This window comes from Erpetoichthys calabaricus, chromosome 5 (genome assembly GCF_900747795.2).
Source record: "Erpetoichthys calabaricus chromosome 5, fErpCal1.3, whole genome shotgun sequence".
Classification (NCBI taxonomy): domain Eukaryota; kingdom Metazoa; phylum Chordata; class Cladistia; order Polypteriformes; family Polypteridae; genus Erpetoichthys; species Erpetoichthys calabaricus.
In genome coordinates this window covers 36,998,358-37,016,928 of record NC_041398.2, presented here as the reverse complement: position 1 = coordinate 37,016,928, position 18,571 = coordinate 36,998,358, and the positions used below count along the sequence as shown (strand labels likewise).

At 40.0% G+C, this 18,571-nt stretch overlaps 1 protein-coding gene across 1 annotated transcript in view; it reads left to right on the top strand.

Annotated features, from left to right (window-relative positions):
- gfra4a (GDNF family receptor alpha 4a) overlaps positions 1-18,571 on the top strand; it is a 414,747-nt gene that overhangs the window by 383,732 nt on the left and 12,444 nt on the right. The window contains exons 5-7 of the mRNA XM_028801457.2: positions 6,866-6,975; positions 11,371-11,505; positions 18,166-18,326. Coding sequence (XP_028657290.2) covers positions 6,866-6,975; positions 11,371-11,505; positions 18,166-18,326 — 406 coding nt within the window. The remainder of the gene's footprint in view (positions 1-6,865; positions 6,976-11,370; positions 11,506-18,165; positions 18,327-18,571) is intronic.

The window sequence follows — 18,571 nt, the reverse complement described above, 5'->3', positions numbered from 1 at the left end:
TACATAGTATCTATCATGTTAGTCCCATCCATTCACCTATTATGGGACAAGGAATGTGGAAGGCAACTGGCGCACAGGGTCAACATTTAAATTTCTCATAGACAGTAACCAGGCTGGGATGTGTACAGAGAAAAGTGAAATTGTTACCTGCAAACATGATCAGACATTCAACACGTCACCACTTTCTGGAGCCACCATAAGCAACTTCATTTTATTTAACAGAAAACAAGAATCCACTTACCTGATGTTCAGTGATGGTCCCAGTTCCAGAAATCTTACAATCTAGTTAGCACATCTTCTGCTTGTGGTTATGACTGGGTGTACGTGTCTGCAAAGAATGACATACATTTGTCCAAAATATTGTGTTGTTTAATTCTTTTGAAAAAGGTTTAGGAATTAATTACATCTGCACAAGAAAATAATTTCCATAAATGTAGTAAGGTTTCCTTATTTATCTAAATACCAGTTGCTCTGATCATCCTTCTCATCACTTTTAATCTTTACTTGCATTATTATAACAGAAGCACTCTGTTATAAAATATAAAGTTTTATAAACTAAATTAAAAAATCAATACTGTATATAATCAGTACACAATACATTTTATCCAAAAATGACACATTAAAACATCATTGGCGGACCTAAATAAACACACAAAACTTTAGTATGAAGAAGCTGTTAAGCCTGCTACTTGCTCCTCAAAACGTTTGTTGTACTGAGCATCACAGAAAGGCTGAGAAAATAACAGAATGACATAGTGACACACATACACCTGTGAAAAACACCTGCAGGGTTCGATCTGAAAACAATGCTTTAAAAATAAATTAATTTAAGGAAATATGGGATCGGTGATGCGCTCCCGAGGTTTGTCGTCTGTCGCACAAACAGGTGACTGTGTGCTGCTGCCGTTTAGATGCGCAAGCCAGATGGGCGCCTTCACAGAAAGAGATGGCAAGTAGCAGCCTTGGCACAAGTGGAATACGAACGGAGGGGTCGTTGAGGCAGTGAGATCTGCGAGGCTGCGATCAACTCCATAAGAGAATACCAATAAATATGTGCAGACTTTAAAATATTGAAGCGCATCCCGTCTCCTCGTATTTAGAAATTATGGTACTCGTGTGTTATAACCTCGCCACTCAACCCTGAGAGCGCTACTCCATTGACACTGTGCCGATGACCCTTTCGATGTTATGCTTCATGACATCAGAAACTTCGCGACAGAAGTAACGTTTCAAAAGTAATTAAAAATCAAATGTTACGTTTCTTGTTTTTCTTTTGTAAATAAACTAATGTAAAAACAAGGAAGTTTTTCTCTTGCCTGTGGCGGGGTAATAACACACGAGTACCATAATTATAATGATAACGATGAGATCATTTTGGCAGAACGAAATTCGCTTATGACTTTAAGAAACCCCTACAATGAATGGACTGATCTAAGGCCGCAGCTGTACCGCACATGCGCAATTGAAACGCGGGAGAACTTGCCACCCGGAAACGTCGTCACCTCATGTGGTGAGTGCTGGCTAAGGAACAGGAGCTCCGTGCAACTTTAGGTCACGTTTCTCCACCTTATCTCATTTCATGTCACATTTGAATGGTGACTGCTGAGCTGTGCGCATTAGGAAATTAAGGAGAGGCTGTTAAAGAAAGGGTTCTGCGGGACAAGTGAGGAACTGTGAGTAGGCCTACTGAAGGAGTCATACTCGGTGTCCACTGGAATATCTTCATAACATGAGATATCCAAAGTAAACATCATTAGTAGGACATTTACCTGTAATTTTAAGTAGTGAGGGCTAATAATCACGGATGTCTTTTATTGGGATGTCCTGCTCAGAGTGGAAATGGATGTCACTTACAACTGCCTTTTCTTCAGAATGAATACACTGGAATGACGTAGGCAACAAGGAAGGGGGAGCTGGCTGAATGGTGCTCCAGTTACAAGAAAGCAAGATGTGAAATATAAAGGCTCATTTATACGTCACGCACAAAACGCATACGCGCACGCATCATGGCTGCCATGCGTTCCCACTGTTCATTTGATGTGTCCTCTGAGCAGGCCCTCAGAAATTAACACGACGCGTGCGTCGTTGCAATACCAGCATAAAAGTCGGAATGTGACATCCGAGTCTCTGGTTACTATCTACATGTGACAGAATGCTGCATTGAGGATCCTACGGGATTGATGTGCACGGTTCAGTGTTTGATGAATGGTTCGATGTGGTGAAGCAAAATGGTGACATACAGATGCATTCGTGGTGCTTTTATATTCAAGCGGGGTCGGAGAATTTCACTATAAAGGAGCTGTTAGAGTTTGGCTTCACCTCAGTGATTCTGAAGATGGCAATGATGGATAGCAGAAAGTGACAAGAGATTTCTTATATTTCGATACTGTTAATATTATAGTGGAACAATTTTTAATTTGTGCACGAAGAGTTTCTGGTTTCACGCTCTTAACTGACTGAAGTTGAAGTGCTGGTCTATGGCAGGGTGATGATTTAGCTCACTGCATGCCATTACCTTAATCTGCACGATGAAACGGAAATTTAAACATTGCACACAGTGACCAAGTGCATATGTCTTAATACAAGATGCAGTTCTGAGTAATGCTGGTCAGAAGCAGAAGGTGCTGTGGATTTTGTTTTCAGGTTGCTCAACTGTGAATGATATGATTTCTCTTGTCCTAACTGAGAGCATTCCACAGAATACCAGAATAAGATCTTAGTGTTCAGCCAACACTGGAGCGCTAACTGACCTGTGACTACCATGGGGTGTTTTGTACACCACAAGAGAGTGACACAAAGCTGAGGCCCAGACTAGCACATGGTTCAACTAGACTTCAACTTTCTCCGGAGATAATTCTGTATCTGACTGAATTTCACTAATGATGTTAAAATAGATTATTGCCATACTGAATGTAGCCCTTACTGGTATTGTCACTGTTTACAGATAGTCTCACATACAGAACCCCGAAACAGATACAAGTTACCTACAGCACCCAGTCTAACATGAAGTCAGGTACTCTCAGAGAACCAGCAGTGCACATCTGCATAGACAAGACAAAAAGACAAGGTTTAATGAAGAAAATATTTAAAGTGGTACAGTGGTGGTATTCAAAAAGCTCACTGGCACTGTGGACAGTGACAGACGGGAGCTGAAGATGTCTGTTTACGCCAAGGCCAGCTGTGCAGCACATGAAGCAGAGGATGGCCGGTGAATGTTAATCAAGGAAGGCAACTTTGCATGCTTGCAGAAGTGGGACTGCTAAAACACTTCTGCATATCCCACTCCGATACTTTCAGCATAAATTCACATTGGGTTTCTGTGTCTACAGTTTTAACTTGGCTTGTTAGGCAGCGTTTCATTGTTAGTGTCTATGGCCTGGCTGCCACCTCTGTTGCCTGAGCCTCCAAACTTTTTTTTTTTTTTTTTTGTTCTTTTATTTCGCCTTATACAATTTCTTGTATTAGGAATTTGTTAGTTTTCGCGTACCCCTTGGGGTCAGAGCGCAGGGTCAGCCATTGTACAGCGCCCCCTGGAGCAATTACAGGTTAAGGGCCTTGCTCAAGGGCACAGCAGAGTAGGATCTCTTTTGGCAGTGACGGGGATTCGAACCGGCAACCTTCGGGATACCAGGTGAGCGATTCATCTGTGGAAAGCGATAGATTAGGTTAGGTAAACTTTATTAATCCCGATAGGTACTGTATGAAAGGTACAACAGGTATGTAACCTCTTCTATCGCTAGCTATTCTTAGCGTCAAACATTTTTTCTTTAATTAAATTAAAGAACAAATGTGGGAACTTTAAAAACATTATTATAAATATGTAATTAAAAAGTCTGTACATTTTAAAGTTTTTATCACTGCTCACTTGTAGGTTCAAAGGCTGTCCCAAGCCACTTAGTGCGTTTTCTTCCTGGTCTCTGATTGTCCTCTCATTTCCTAAAGCCATGTTGTCAGTTTAATTGGAGACTTCAGCTTTGCTGGGTGAGAGTTACCCTGGTTGTGTGTAGGTGTGACCTGAGATGGCACCTGTCTTGTACTTAACCCGAGCCTGAGGTTTCGCTGTGGTTTCTGGCAGCCCGAACACCAAATTAAGCAGATTCAGTAAGTGGAGGGATTGATGGGTACATCTGGAAAATGAGTGAATGAATAAATGAATACAACATATTGCATAGTTGTGAGCTTTTGTCTTTCATATTTGTAAACTTGACGCAGCAGCACAGCCTGAATATCTGTGTAACAAAGCCTGTAATGCTGGACAGGTGCCCAGCACTTATGGCTGTAAGTGCAAATGAAGGATGAGAGAGTGGATACATAAACTGCACACATACTGCATGCCTCTCTGTGTACTGCTAACTTGCTTGAATGCTTGTTGTATGTATGCTTACGTTGCTCCTTATTGAATCAAACAACATATTTAAGCAGAAAATACTTCCTTTTATACAATATTTTGAGTTGGCACTCTGTTTTCATTTGGAATTATTCTTTCTTGCTTTTCTGTATCAAAAACTTTAACTTTTTCTGTCAAGGCTGCTTGACACCAAAGAACATATTGTTGGCCTTGTTTAAAAACTGGCAATAATAAATAAAACCAACAATATCTAAAGTTTGCAGAGTGATGAAGATGGAGGTAATGGCACATGTTTCTGTATGCAAAAATTAAATATAAAAATTAATGTGTTTATAGTCCTGTGGTGGGTTGGCACCCTGCCCGGGATTGGTTCCTGCCTTGTGCCCTGTGTTGGCTGTGATTGGCTCCAGCAGACCCCCGTGACCCTGTGTTCAGATTCAGTGGGTTGGAAAATGGATGGCTGGATGGATGGATGGATGGATGTGTTTATAAATGTAATTCAATTTGAAGTGCACCTATCTGCAACAGCTTTAAAACATTTATGTGGGTTGTCCATATTGAAGTTTTTAATGTTTTTTAGGTATGGTGTGTAGCTTTATGCTGTATGCTGCTTGGAATATACGTATGAGATTCAGATTTGTGAAATCTAAAGTGTTATCCTTCAGCACTGCATACGTATAAGAATGATTTTCTTTCATTGAAATACAGTATTTGCATAGAAGATGAAACATTACCAATACTTAAAAAATCAATCATATATTTACTATAGAAAATAATTTTTGCATGTCTAGCAGTCACACTCTGTTAGGCATATTAAGTATTAACTTTCTGATGCGCCCTCCTTTGGACTGTATTTCGTAATGCAGAGTGGAGTTTGCATGTTCTCCCCGTGTCTGCGTGGGTTTCCTCCCACGGTCCAAAGACATGCAGGTTAGGTGGATTGGCGATTCTAAATTGGCCCTAGTGTGTGCTTGGTGTGTGGGTGTGTTTGTGTGTGTCCTGCGGTGGGTTGGCACCCTGCCCGGGATTGGTTCCTGCCTTGTGCCCTGTGTTGGCTGGGATTGGCTCCAGCAGACCCCCGTGACCCTGTGTTCGGATTCAGCGGGTTGGAAAATGGATGGATGAATGGATGTGATAATAAAGTGCAATGCATTTTCATTCCATTAGAGGGCGTATCATGAACATTAGCACTGCTGCTAAGTATTCTATAACAAATGCTGTACAATTCCAGCAGTTGACAAGTAATACTATAACTTAGTAAAGGAAATTTTATATAGAAAAAAAATCAACGTACAGTATCTATATAATGTAATCCGCTTTCTGTCCATCAGGCTGATGTCTTTATCCAAGGGGACTTGCAACATTCAGGTACAAATGGCTACTGTTCTTCCAGTTGGAGCACAAGCAGGTGAAGTGACTTGCTCATGGTCACACCGTGTCAGTAGCAGGATTTGAACCCAGAGCCTCAGCATTTGAGGTCTAAAGCCGTAGCCACTACACCACACTGCCGCCACACACAGTTGGACATATTCGGTGTCAATGTTTGCTATCAGGAACGTATTTTGTAATGCATTACACTTTTAGCTTTATTCTATATGCTGCTTGGGAATAGAGACATGGGATTCAACTTTGTGAAATCTGCCTGCCATACAGAGATATAAGGCTGTGTACGGTGCTGTGGACTTGTCAATGGGAATTGTGCAATATAATATCAGTTAAATGAACTCACAGTTGTCTGCTTCATCTAAAATTTCAGTAAACTACAGAGTGATATCACTCCTGTATTTCAGATCAAGTTGATTTTATTTTTAATAACAAATCAGTTTCTCACCCAGGCCACAGTCCTCCACACAGCTTTTACCTTCACTCATACCATTTTACATCTGCCAATCCACATAAAATTAAATGTTTGGGAAGAAGGTGGAAACAGGAAAATAAGAAGAAATCCTAGGTAAACGTGGGGAGCACTTAAAATTGTCACACAGCAGGATTTCAACCAAGAGCTGTCAGGTGTGGTGTTACTGTTTATCTGAATTTGTGCATTTATATTGAATTGTTTAAAAAAAGTCATTAGAATGTTTTACCATTAAGTATGAAATCATTTTTTTTCCATAACCTACTATGAAAAGCAGTGTGTAAAATCAATTAATTTTCAGCAGTATCTGTAACACACACATTCTCAAATAAATATAATTTTAATATACAGTATAACCATTCACAGAGAATGCTTTAGAAGCGAGGACAGAAAAATGTGTTGATCCATGGAAACGTAGCTGACATTTGTGAAGCAAGCAGTCTTTTCTTCCTTCTAATTGTAGTTCTGACACCATAAAGCATTGTGTCATGTTCAATTCTCATCTCCAGGACAAGCCCAAATGTCTTGACAGAGTGAATAAAGTGCTTGTGTCATTCTGCCCTGGAAGCAAATGTGGTCCAAATGATTTAAATCTGCAGCCTGCCAACACCAGCGGAATGTGGGCACTTTAATAACTTTCCAAACATTTATTTCTTTGCCAGGTCCCGATGGGCACAGTTCCAGTACAACTGTCAGCCATCAACTTTGTCAGCAACTGGATGCAAGCAGGAGAACTATGGAGCATGTCTGCTGTCCTACACGGGCCTTATAGGTACAGTATGATCTTTCTTCTCCAGAATAGCCTTCAGATCCTCAGAAACAATCAGAAGAGCCTACAACTGGAATGTTATCAATGCCTTGTACAGAGTTAATATCTGTACTGGCACCTTTACAAATTTTACTAAATTGCACTCTTTGCTTTAAGTGTTAGAAGATCAACCCAATGCATTACAATAAATTACAGATCACTTACTGTGAACATTTCAAATATATTCAATTACATTATGTCAAGCCTATTCAGGCTCCAGTTCTCCATGACAAAGACAAGAGGGGAAAAAAGAAACAGGAAAGCATAATAATAAGTTGGAAATGAAAAGCTTGTAAAATGTATAAGGAGTTTGCAGGTATTGCATGTGATCAGTGCTTAGTTTAAGGAGTGCTAGTCGAGGGGGTTTTTAATAAAGGGCTGCCATACAAGGAAGAAATGCACCCTGACTAATGTTTGCTTCTTTTTAAAGTTTTAAGTATTGCATCTAATTGCTATTATAGTGTAGTAGGTAGGATTCTTCCAATCGGGCAAAGTAAGACAGCTTGTTAGTTATTTCAGTAAAAGGTATTGTTCAGCTGTGGTGGGTTGGCACCCTGCCCGGGATTGGTTCCCTGCCTTGCGCCCTGTGTTGGCTGGGATTGGCTCCGGCAGACCCCCGTGACCCTGTGTTCGGATTCAGTGGGTTGGGAAATGGATGGATGGCTGGATGAGGTATTGTTCATGGAGCAGTGTTCTCCCAGGTATTTCTCCAATGCACGCTACTAGAAAGTGAGGATCGAATGAGAAATATGTTTGATAAATAGACAAAGACTGAAGTCTGTTTGAGTGTAGCCAGAATAAGTGACTGAGGGGAGCTTGACCTTGAATGTATCCCTCACTGTGAGGACTTAAATTTGTGGCAATGTCAGTCAAGAGATGTATTTTCGATAAGTGAACTAGATCTCACCTGTCACAAATTGTGGGACAATGACTGTCTGGACAATCTGGCTGCACAGTCCTATCCCAAATTAAGTCTATGTTCACACTACTACATTTTCATTTCAAAACACAGATATTAATCTCAGTTTTTGCCTTTCATCCACACTACCTCAGCATGTTTAAACCCCAAAAATGGAGCCTTTCAAAAAACACTCTGATAGTATACAAGTGTACGTCATTGCAATGTGGACAAGCTAAAACGTAAAACGCAGACTCTAGTCGTGCTCTCATTTGCTCATGCCTAGTACGTAGCCCGTCCCTGATTGGATCCTGCTCAGTACACATCTCATTCCCTGATTGGTCTCCCTTCACAGAAGAAATTGAATAGAAGAGTTGCTCTCCATGACACTTATTTTGTTTCTTATCTCTATTCATCTAAATTGCATTTTGTACAGTTTGAGTGCTGCACACAAAAGAAAAATAACTTTCTGGTTTCTACAGTTCACGAAAAGTCCCATGGTCAGCGGCATTACTGCCACTTCAAGATTATTCTGCTCATATGCACATGTCTACTGTACGGGAACACCAACATCATGTGCATTTTCAGTTGTTTTAGTGTGGACTGAGATTCTTTCATAAATTAGGTGAAAATGCTAGTGTGAACAGAAATTATTTTCATTTAAAACTGTAGTAGTGTGGACATAGCCTAAATGTGATTTTTTTTTTTTTATGAAAGTGCTATGCATTCCTATATATATTTGTCACATTCCTTTTTTTATAGCACAGACTTTGATTTAATGTTTGCTTTCACGTCTTTTTGTTGTCTTGTGGTACCATTTTGTTTAACATTGGCACTACTATTTTGTAATCCATTTATTTTCAGTTGAAACAGCATTGCTATGCTAAGGAGGACCATGGTTGTGCAACATGTGACGTCAGCATTGTGTATTTCCTGGTTGTCCAAGATTGCGAATATTCAAGCAAACATTTGTGTGTGCTTTTTGTGACTTAGTGATCAGCCTATTGATCTTTTGCTGCTGACGTTCTGACAATTATTTAGTCTTTTCGTTTTGAAGACTCACAACACCCAGTGCTACCAAAACAGAACCAGAATTAATAAGTGGTTTAAAGCTGAAGAATTGTGTAAAGGTAATAGCGCATCACATTGTGAAAGCAAATAAGACACAAAACAGAGAAAATGAAGAGTCCGTCATGTTTTATGTCAATTGGCTATTGATATAGTTTGATTTAAGTTTCTGCCCCCATGCCTGATGTGTGTAGAACACACAGGACCGTCTCAACAGTTGCCTCTCATGTAGTCTGTGTGTGAAAGCAGAGATCACCTGGGTGATGATTGCCTTAAATATTGAGTTTTTGGGGCCGTCATTAACACCCCAAGCCCCTAGTGAACACACTGACTTGCACATAAGATTAAGCATAGCGGACAGGTAAAATAGAAAGAATTATGGATGCCAAACCCAGTGAGCAGGGAGGCAGAACAAGCGGAAGAGATGTTGTGTCATGGTAATGGAAAGATTTTATTAAATAGCCCTATGGAAGTGATATGGGCTCAGGGACTGTCTAGCAGGGCAAAGGCCATGTAGTGTGTCTTTTGGGGTGAGTAAGTGGGATAGCAATCCCAGTAAACTGCTCAGCCCCATAATTAGGCCAAGAGAGCCATCTGTGTTTCACTTGACTGTGTTGTTTCCCTTGACATCTGTCCTGTGTTGTTGTTTGCAAATGAACCATTTAGTTGATATGCCCTTCGGCAGCTTTGATCTTGTAATTTCACATTACATCCTAAAGGGGTTCCATCACAATACAGATTATAGCTTTTTTCTCATTAATGTAGTTTAGGTCTTTATTAATAAACTAAAATTAAAGAATTTTAAGAATTACAGTTTTTCCTATAGGAATTCCTTTATGGACTGACTCTCCTGTCTGATAGACCCCTGTCCCAAAGACAAAGTGGCACTAGGGGAAATCAGGGCAAAGTGGATTACAGGGCATCTAAGAACTTCTTCTTCTTTTGGCTGCTCGCTTTAGGGGTTACCACAGCGGATCATCTTCTTCCATATCTTCCTGTCCTCTACATCTTGTTCTGTTACACCCATCACCTGCATGTCCTCTCTCACCACATCCATAAACCTTCTCTTAGGCCTTCCTCTTTTCCTCTTCCCTGTCAGCTCTATCCTTAACATCCTTCTCCCAATATACCCAGCATCTCTCCTCTGCACATGTCCAAACCAACGCAATCTCGCCTGTCTGACTTCAGCTGACCCTCTAATGTACTCGTTCCTAATCCTATCCATCACTCATTTTCATTATCTGCCACTACATTATTGTAAAGGACCAGCATAGCTGGATTTATTAAAAAAAAAAATCCTTCAATCTTGAAAATATCTCCCTAGGTCTAGTGGCATCTGAGGACGCTACAACATACAATACAGTGCTACAATATATGTATTACTAATGTGCTGATAGTGATATACTGATATAAGCAATTGACTAATATAAGTGTGTGTGTAAGCAAGGATATTTAAAACAGGGTGACAACAACTGTTAACAAAAGAATGTTTTGTAATTTGCTAAAACCAACCGTTAGCAAAAGAATGTTCTAGGCCTAAGAATAAAAATGTGATGGCATACAAAAAACCTTGCAAAAAGAGCAAACACTGAAGCAAGTGTAAAAATATTTTGGAAAAGGCCACAGAGAGGTAAAAACTATATAAGCACCCTGAAGTTAGAGTTTTTCTGACTTGTAAGCAGAAAGCTCCATACTACTCGCCTGTTTATTAATTCTTTAATAAACTAACTTTGATTAATTGCATTCCTGTCTTTCTGGGCGTCCACACAGCTGATTCTTTGGCTGGACACTTTTTCTCTGGTTTCTTTCCATAGATAAATTGATTGAAGGCTCTAATCTGGCCAGTATGTGCGCTGGCATCCCCAGATTGGTTTCTTCCTTGTGCCTGATTTCAACACAATTGGTTTTCAGAATTCAATAATGAACATTGGGGATTTCAAACTTCAGTGTATTCTCCAATTTTGTTGTTCTAGGTCATTATTTCTCGTTACTAGTATTAGTGACTTTGGATGTCTCTGTAACCTTGTTGAAATGCGGGAGCTCCAGCATCTCGGTAAACTTTGTATTTTTAGATGACTCAGAGGCAGGGTCAAACCAAGAGTTACTGGAAGACATTTTAATGGAAGGCTGAGATTTGATAAGATGTAACAAGTGCAATGTGAATGAGATTCACAATTTACCGACCATTTTATCATCAGTCTTATTGATTTCTTTTGTTTTATTTTTTTTTTTATTATTTGGTATCAAGTTTAATTGTTTTTCTTTAGCCTGAGGTATGTAATGTTACAAAGATCATTTCCCATAGTGCTCTTAGAGCATTGATTTGCCCTGCCAAGTGCTATAGGAGATTCACTTATTTTATTGTTCCTGTTGATGCGTGTTTTGCTTTTCAGGTAGCCAGATCACTCCAAATTATTTGGATAATTCCACCTCCAGTGTGGCACCATGGTGTTCCTGCACCACCAGTGGCAACCAGCGGGGGCAGTGTAGCAACTTCTTGAGTTACTTCACGGACAACACCTGCCTCAGTAAGTGGCACACGCTTCTCTTCTTTCTTTTCCATTATGTCCAGTCCTTATGACTTTTAACAAGTTGCCTCTGTAGCTTCCCCATGAAGACCTTCGCTGACTTTTTTCTGATTTCACCAGTTATTTCACTGGGAGAGATATCAGTTGGGTATGGAATAAAAATTGAGACAGACACAGCATCTGTCTGAACTAAGATAATTTACAATTTTTGGAAGACTGGCGTTAACACATTGAACAGACGTCTCTGCATTGAAATTCAGTATCCCTAAATTGAATGAACATCTTTGAGCCATGCTGAATCCGAATTCATATTCCTACATGGCTTTTTGATAATAAACCCCATTAACCCTTAAGTCGATAGAACTAATGACCTTTTTGTTTTGTTTTAAACTACCTCTTAAATAGCTTCTCCATGATACTTCTTGTAGTTGCAGCATATGCTATGTCTCACTGTGTGTATACTCCACGGTATTGCAGCAGGGTGCAGGTGGTATCTTAATGAACTTCAAAGAGAATTAAAATAACCCTCTGGGATGCAAAAATCTGTTGAAATGTCCAGGCCCAGCTGGTTGGATGTTGACTGTATGGAGTGAACTCCTGAACACAGTGTGGCTGCAGATCTCATGCCAGTACAATGCCAACTCATACTTTTCATTTTTCTAACATGATGCTGGCCAGTTTAAGTTTTTGTGACATTGAGCATGTACTGTAGCTCTTTTTCATGTTATCTTCCTACAGTGTAAAAGTAAAGTAAATTAATGTATGGCTTATCTTGTAAATAAAATGGGTTTGAGTTAGAGAAGGGTAGGGTTGTGAAAATTGGGAGCAAACTACCTGAAGTAGAGACTGTCCAGGAGGGAGTGTTAGCTCCACAAATCGGGATGGTTCAATGGTGGGAAATGCACTGAAGAAAGGTAGTTCTGCTTATAAAAGCACTGGAAAGCCAATAAACACAACAACAATAAAAGCCAGTGATGACTGAAATTCTAATTATATGTCTGTCTTATGTTAAGTAATCATTCAGCATACAGTCCACATCAGGCTCTGCAAGGAAAACCAACTGTAAATTCATCAGAATAAAATATGAACGTATTTCAGGTGAAATGGTAAGATTCTCACTGTTCTCAAGTGGCAGTGTGTGGCACTTTTTATGACTTTAAAGGAATACTCTACCTAAAAATAGTTTTTATTTCTTACTCAAGTGGGTTGTAGTGGTGGCTGAAAAAAAGGGCTCTCATGCTTTCATGCAAAACAGATATAATAGAAAAGGAGTCTACGGTTAGCAACACTGCACAATAGCAAACAATGTTGTCCAGTTGTATGCTCACAACATCCAAAACACATGTATTTTTACAAGAATAAATCAAAAAGTAAAGGCAATTTGAAAATGACATGGCAACTGCAATGGCTAGGCACTGACACAAGATAGCATGTTTGCACTGGTTTGTGGGTAGCTTGAACATGCACAGCACAGCGCTCTGCTAAACATTTCCCCTTGGGATTAATAAAGTATCTATCTATCTATCTATCTATCTATCTATCTATCTATCTATCTATCTATCTATCTATCTATCTATCTATCTATCTATCTATCTATCTATCATCTATTGTGACAGACGACCGGCTATGGACTCCGGTCATCACCCCCAGGCCACTAGGAGGAGCCCTCCGGACAGCATATTTGTGCCCCGAGTTCCAGCAGGGTCTTATGGACTTTGTAGTGTTTTGACACAGCCCTGCTGGATACCTTGGGGGCCGCCAGGAGTCGCTGTAGGGGGGCTAGTGGGCTCTGGCATGCCCTTTAACCCGGGAGTGCATCCCAGTCACGTGACTGGAAGAAGCGATGTGCTCCCGGGATGAAGAAAAGGACTTTGCCCTGACCCGGAAGGAAAACGGACTTGTGGGTTTGGCTTGGAGCCACTTCCGGGTCAGGGGCTATAAAAGAACTCTGGGTAAGCCCAGACACTGAGCTGAGCTGGGAGGTAGGGTGGCGACGTGTCTGGGAGAGGAGGAGAGTTAGAGAGAGAATTGTTTATTGTGTTTATGAGTGTGTGGAGGAGAGTGCTTGGTGCACCGTATTATTATAAAATAAATATGATTTATACTTTCACCTGGTCTCAAGAGTGGTACCTGAGGGTTCGAGAGGTGGACACGAGCATCTACTGCTACACTATCTATCTATACTTCTAGTTGAAGCCAAGGTCAAATCAACATGGACGCTGTGCTGTGTTACTGAACCATGAACAACGCATTGTAGTGAGATTTCTTTGGGTCGTGGGAGTGAAGCCTGCTGAAATTCACCCAAAACAAATCTCGCTATGGTGTGTTGTTCAACAATGGTGCAGTGCCGCAGGGGAGCGTTCATGTTCATTTGACCATGAATTCAACTAAACTTACCGCTCTGCCTGTTCAAACTCGCATGAGCCATCGTGAACATGTTTTTATTGCATCAGCTTTTATTTGTCTACCCATCATTTTCAAATTACTTTTTACTATTTGATTTACCCTTGTACTAAAAAATTATTAAATATACCACTTTGAGTGAAGTTTTTTGTGAATGCACATGGAATGCACTTAGAAGTGAGTGAGGATTTGAATTATAGACCCATGTCCTGTCATTCCATTTACATTCATATCCTCAACTGGAGTACCCCAGAATTATTTACTAGCCGTCTGTGAAACTGCTAAACTTCTCCTCGTTGAAGCATCTCGGATATGCTCAGGTATGAGACATATTCTCTTCCTGATAATGTTTTCACTCACGTTTCATTAACTTTTTTTTTTATTTGCATACAGTTAGGTCCATAAATATTTGGACAGAGACAACGTGTTTTCTAATTTTGGTTCTGTACATTACCACAATGAATTTTAAATGAAATAACTCAGATGCAGTTGAAGTGCAGACTTTCAGCTTTAATTCAGTGGGGTGAACAAAACAATTGCATAAAAATTTGAGGCAACTAAAGTATTTTTTTAACACAATCCCTTCATTTCAGGGGCTCAAAAGTAATTGGACAATTGACTCAAAGGCTATTTCATGGGCAGGTGTGGGCAAGTCCGTCATTATGTTATTATCAATTAAGCAGATAAAAGGCCTGGAGTTGATTTGAGGTGTGGTGCTTGCATGTGGAAGATTTTGCTGTGAACAGACAGCATGCGGTCAAAAGGAGCTCTCCATGCAGGTGAAAGAAGCCATCCTTAAGCTGCAAAAACAGAAAAAACCCATCCGAGAAATTGCTACAATATTACGAGTGTCAAAATCTACAGTTTGGTACATCCTGAGAAAGAAAGCAAGCACTGGTGAACTCAGCAAGGCAAAAAGACCTGGACATCCACGGAAGACAACAGTGGTGGATGATCGCAGAATCATTTCCATGGTGAAGAGAAACCCCTTCAAAACAGCCAACCAAGTGAACAACACTCTCCAGGAGGTAGGTGTATCGATATCCAAGTCTACCATAAAGAGAAGACTGCATGAAAGTAAATACAGAGGGTGCACTGCAAGGTGCAAGCCACTCATAAGCCTCAAGAATAGAAAGGCTAGATTGGACTTTGCTAAAGAACATCTAAAAAAGCCAGCACAGTTCTGGAAAAACATTCTTTGGACAGATGAAACCAAGATCAACCTCTACCAGAATGATGGCAAGAAAAAAGTATGGAGAAGGCATGGAACAGCTCATTATCTAAAGCATACCACATCATCTGTAAAACACGGTGGAGGCAGTGTGATGGCTTGGGTGTGCATGGCTACCAGTGGCACTGGGACACTAGTGTTTATTGATGATGTGACACAGGACAGAAGCAGCCGAATGAATTCTGAGGTGTTCAGAGACATACTGTCTGCTCAAATCCAGCTAAATGCAGTCAAATTGATTGGGCGGCGTTTCATGATACAGATGGACATTGACCCAAAACATACAGCCAAAGCAACCCAGGAGTTTATTAAAGCAAAGAAGTGGAAAATTCCTGAATGGCCAAGTCAGTCACCTGATCTTAATCCAATTGAGCATGCATTTCACTTGTGAAGACTAAACTTCAGACAGAAAGGCTCACAAACAAACAGCAACTGAAAGCCGCTGCAGTAAAGGCCTGGCAGAGCATTAAAAAGGAGGAAACCCAGCATCTGGTGATGTCCATGAGTTCAAGACTTCAGGCTGTCATTGCCAGCAAAGGGTTTTCAACCAAGTATTAGAAATAAACATTTTATTTCCAGTTATTTAATTTGTCCAATTACTTTTGAGCCCCTGAAATGAAGGGATTGTGTTAAAAATGCTTTAGTTGCGTCACATTTTTATGCAATCGTTTTGTTCACCCCACTGAATTAAAACTGAAAGTCTGTACTTCAACTGCATCTGAGTTGTTTAATTTAAAATTCATTGTGGTAATGTACGGAACCAAAATTAGAAAAAAGTTGTCTCTGTCCCAATATTTATGGACCTAACTGTATGTCTCTCAGTGAACTTTGCACTGTTGTTACTGGGCTGGATTCATGACTAATGAAGGAGGGGAGACGTGTGTTCAATTCAAATATTCATGAGAGTGTTTCAAAGAAGTGCTTAATTTATTTTAGTAAAAATACATCTCTTTGGGACTTTGTAAGCAAACGATTGGATGACTTGACGTGTGGATTATGGAACATGAAAAAGTGAGATGGAGGTTTATGCCAATGTTTGCTGTTGTACATAGTTGGTATCTATTCTCCTCATTCTCTTTCTGTCAGAAACTTTGCTATCTTTGTTCATTATTAAAACATTTTTTTTCTCAGCCATCACTACAAACTACATGGGATAAGTAACTTATAAAAAGTAATCATTTTTGGTTGGAACTTTACTTTGAGATAAATTCAGATGATGGTGAGGGGCTTGGGCAAAATTGTGCAGGCAAGCAGAAAATGAAGCAAAAATGAAAACTCTTAATCATATTCTGTAATAAATAGTAGAGGGTGGGTAGGGGCTTTAAAGTACAGTCCAAGTGAAGACATTGTTGTTGATGCTAGCAGGAGTTCATCCAAAATTCAGAATGTGCCAGAATTTGCTGTCATTTTGGTGGCACTGGGTATGGAAGCAGACATTATCAAGAAGCTGCCTTTGTGTTCTTTGCGGAACCATTACGATTTCTATCAGGGACATGTACGACTAGCAGTAGAGATGTAATTGCTGCTGATCCAAGCAGCTGGTAGGGAGTTTCAGGCATTTCATCTCCATTGTAACTTCTGGATGTTGGCACATTACATTTTAATTAGGAATAACATACTCCTGGTTCTGCTTTTTTGACTTCCATCTGTTGGGAAGAAGCACTGAGCAAGCTATCTATGATGTGGATTAGCATTAGCAGCGCAACTGTCATTGCCCCAATGTACATACCAATGGCCAGGGTCCTCCTAACACCTTGGTCTTTGTCTCCACCTAGTGGTGCAACTTTGCTAAAGCAGCTCCTTAATTCCCAGCTTCTTCAGAGGCTCCCCTTTACTTATGTGAAGAGTGTCCAGCTCTGATCCTGGAGAGCTGTCATGGCTGAAGGTTTTTTTCTTGGCATTTTCGTAATCAGTAACCAAATTCTGCTGTCAAGTGACCTGTTTTTTTTTATTTTTATTTGCCTTTTTTTTTAAACACATTCCTCTGAATTGCATCTTTTTTTTCTAAACGGCAGCCAAAAATGAGATATGAAGTGAGCCAACAGATAACTCGCCTTAAATTCCAAACAATTTCACTCTGACCCGGTTTCTTAATTAGAAGCGGATTCTTGTTGTTAATTAAATCCATTATTTAATTTCATGGCTTGTTGGTGCTCTTATTCTGCCACAGCAGATGTTTCCAAAAACTGTTCATTTTATTTTTTCTGAGAGAAATGTCAAAATGTTTTGTGTACCTGAGCAAGTTAACATTACTGTGACTGTCACTTTATTTTCAGATATTGTGTGATGAACACTGGTTATGTGTTGGCTCATGTTGTATCTCATTATTGTTTGGCTGCTAAATGGTGAAAAAAGAAAAAAATTAACAAGTCTGTGTCTTGTTGGCAATTCAATTAAAATGAAGGCAAAATAAGTCAATTAACTGATCACTAGTTAAGAAAAGGGTTAAAATGAAACCTTGTAGCCACTGCGGCCATCCAAAATCGGAGAGGGACACCCCTGACTTTTGTGGTCCCATTTGAAAGGTGTGCTTCCAGTTATTACAGATGGCAGAAGCAAGTACAGTTAATGCAAGCTCTTAGATTAAAAGAAGTACTTGGCTGAGGAGAACATAACTGAAATGTGAAAAACTGCACACAAATGTTAGAAAGTAATTGTTCAAACTAACAGCTGAAGACAGTAGCTTTAGCATTGAAGTGATCTTGCTTTGGTGTAAAGTAATTATTTGTTAACACAGGTAAATACCAGTGGTAGTTTTTTTTGTACACAAATGGAAACAAAGAGTACACCAGGTAAGCAGATCTCAGACACTTGTGCTGAAACACAGCATTGTGGAGCTCAGCATGACACTATTGCGGTTAAATGTATCTGCAGCTGGTAGAAATGTTTCTAGAAAATTATCTTTATACATTAAATTATATTAAATTCTACATTTCCTAAACAAGAAATGCTCCATGTTGCTATCAAAACTCAACATCACACATAATTTGAGCAATAGCGTCACTTTTTCTTTTTTTATTCCACAGAAAATGCAATTGTGGCCTTTGGAAATGGAACAGACCTGAACACATCACCTAATCAACCTGGGCAGACAACTCCTACTACTGAGCCTGAAGAAGCTGGGACCACCATTTCTGACTCAAGAGAGTCGGAGGAAAACTTCTTTGGACAGCTGATTCCCACTCCGGTATGTAACCAGCATACAGTACTCTGTTTATGAAGCCAATGCATTGTTTGGGAGGGAACTTCTGTTCAGCAGTTTTCTGAAGTTAGGCTTGGGAGAGATGGAGTCTGTCCTCACAGCATCAGGTGTAAGGCAGGAACCAGGCCATCGTAAGACACCCTCACACAAACCTAACTGCAATAGTGGACACCAGGAGGTAAAGTCCACACAAACTAATAATTTAAAGATAAAACTTCAGCTCAACATTA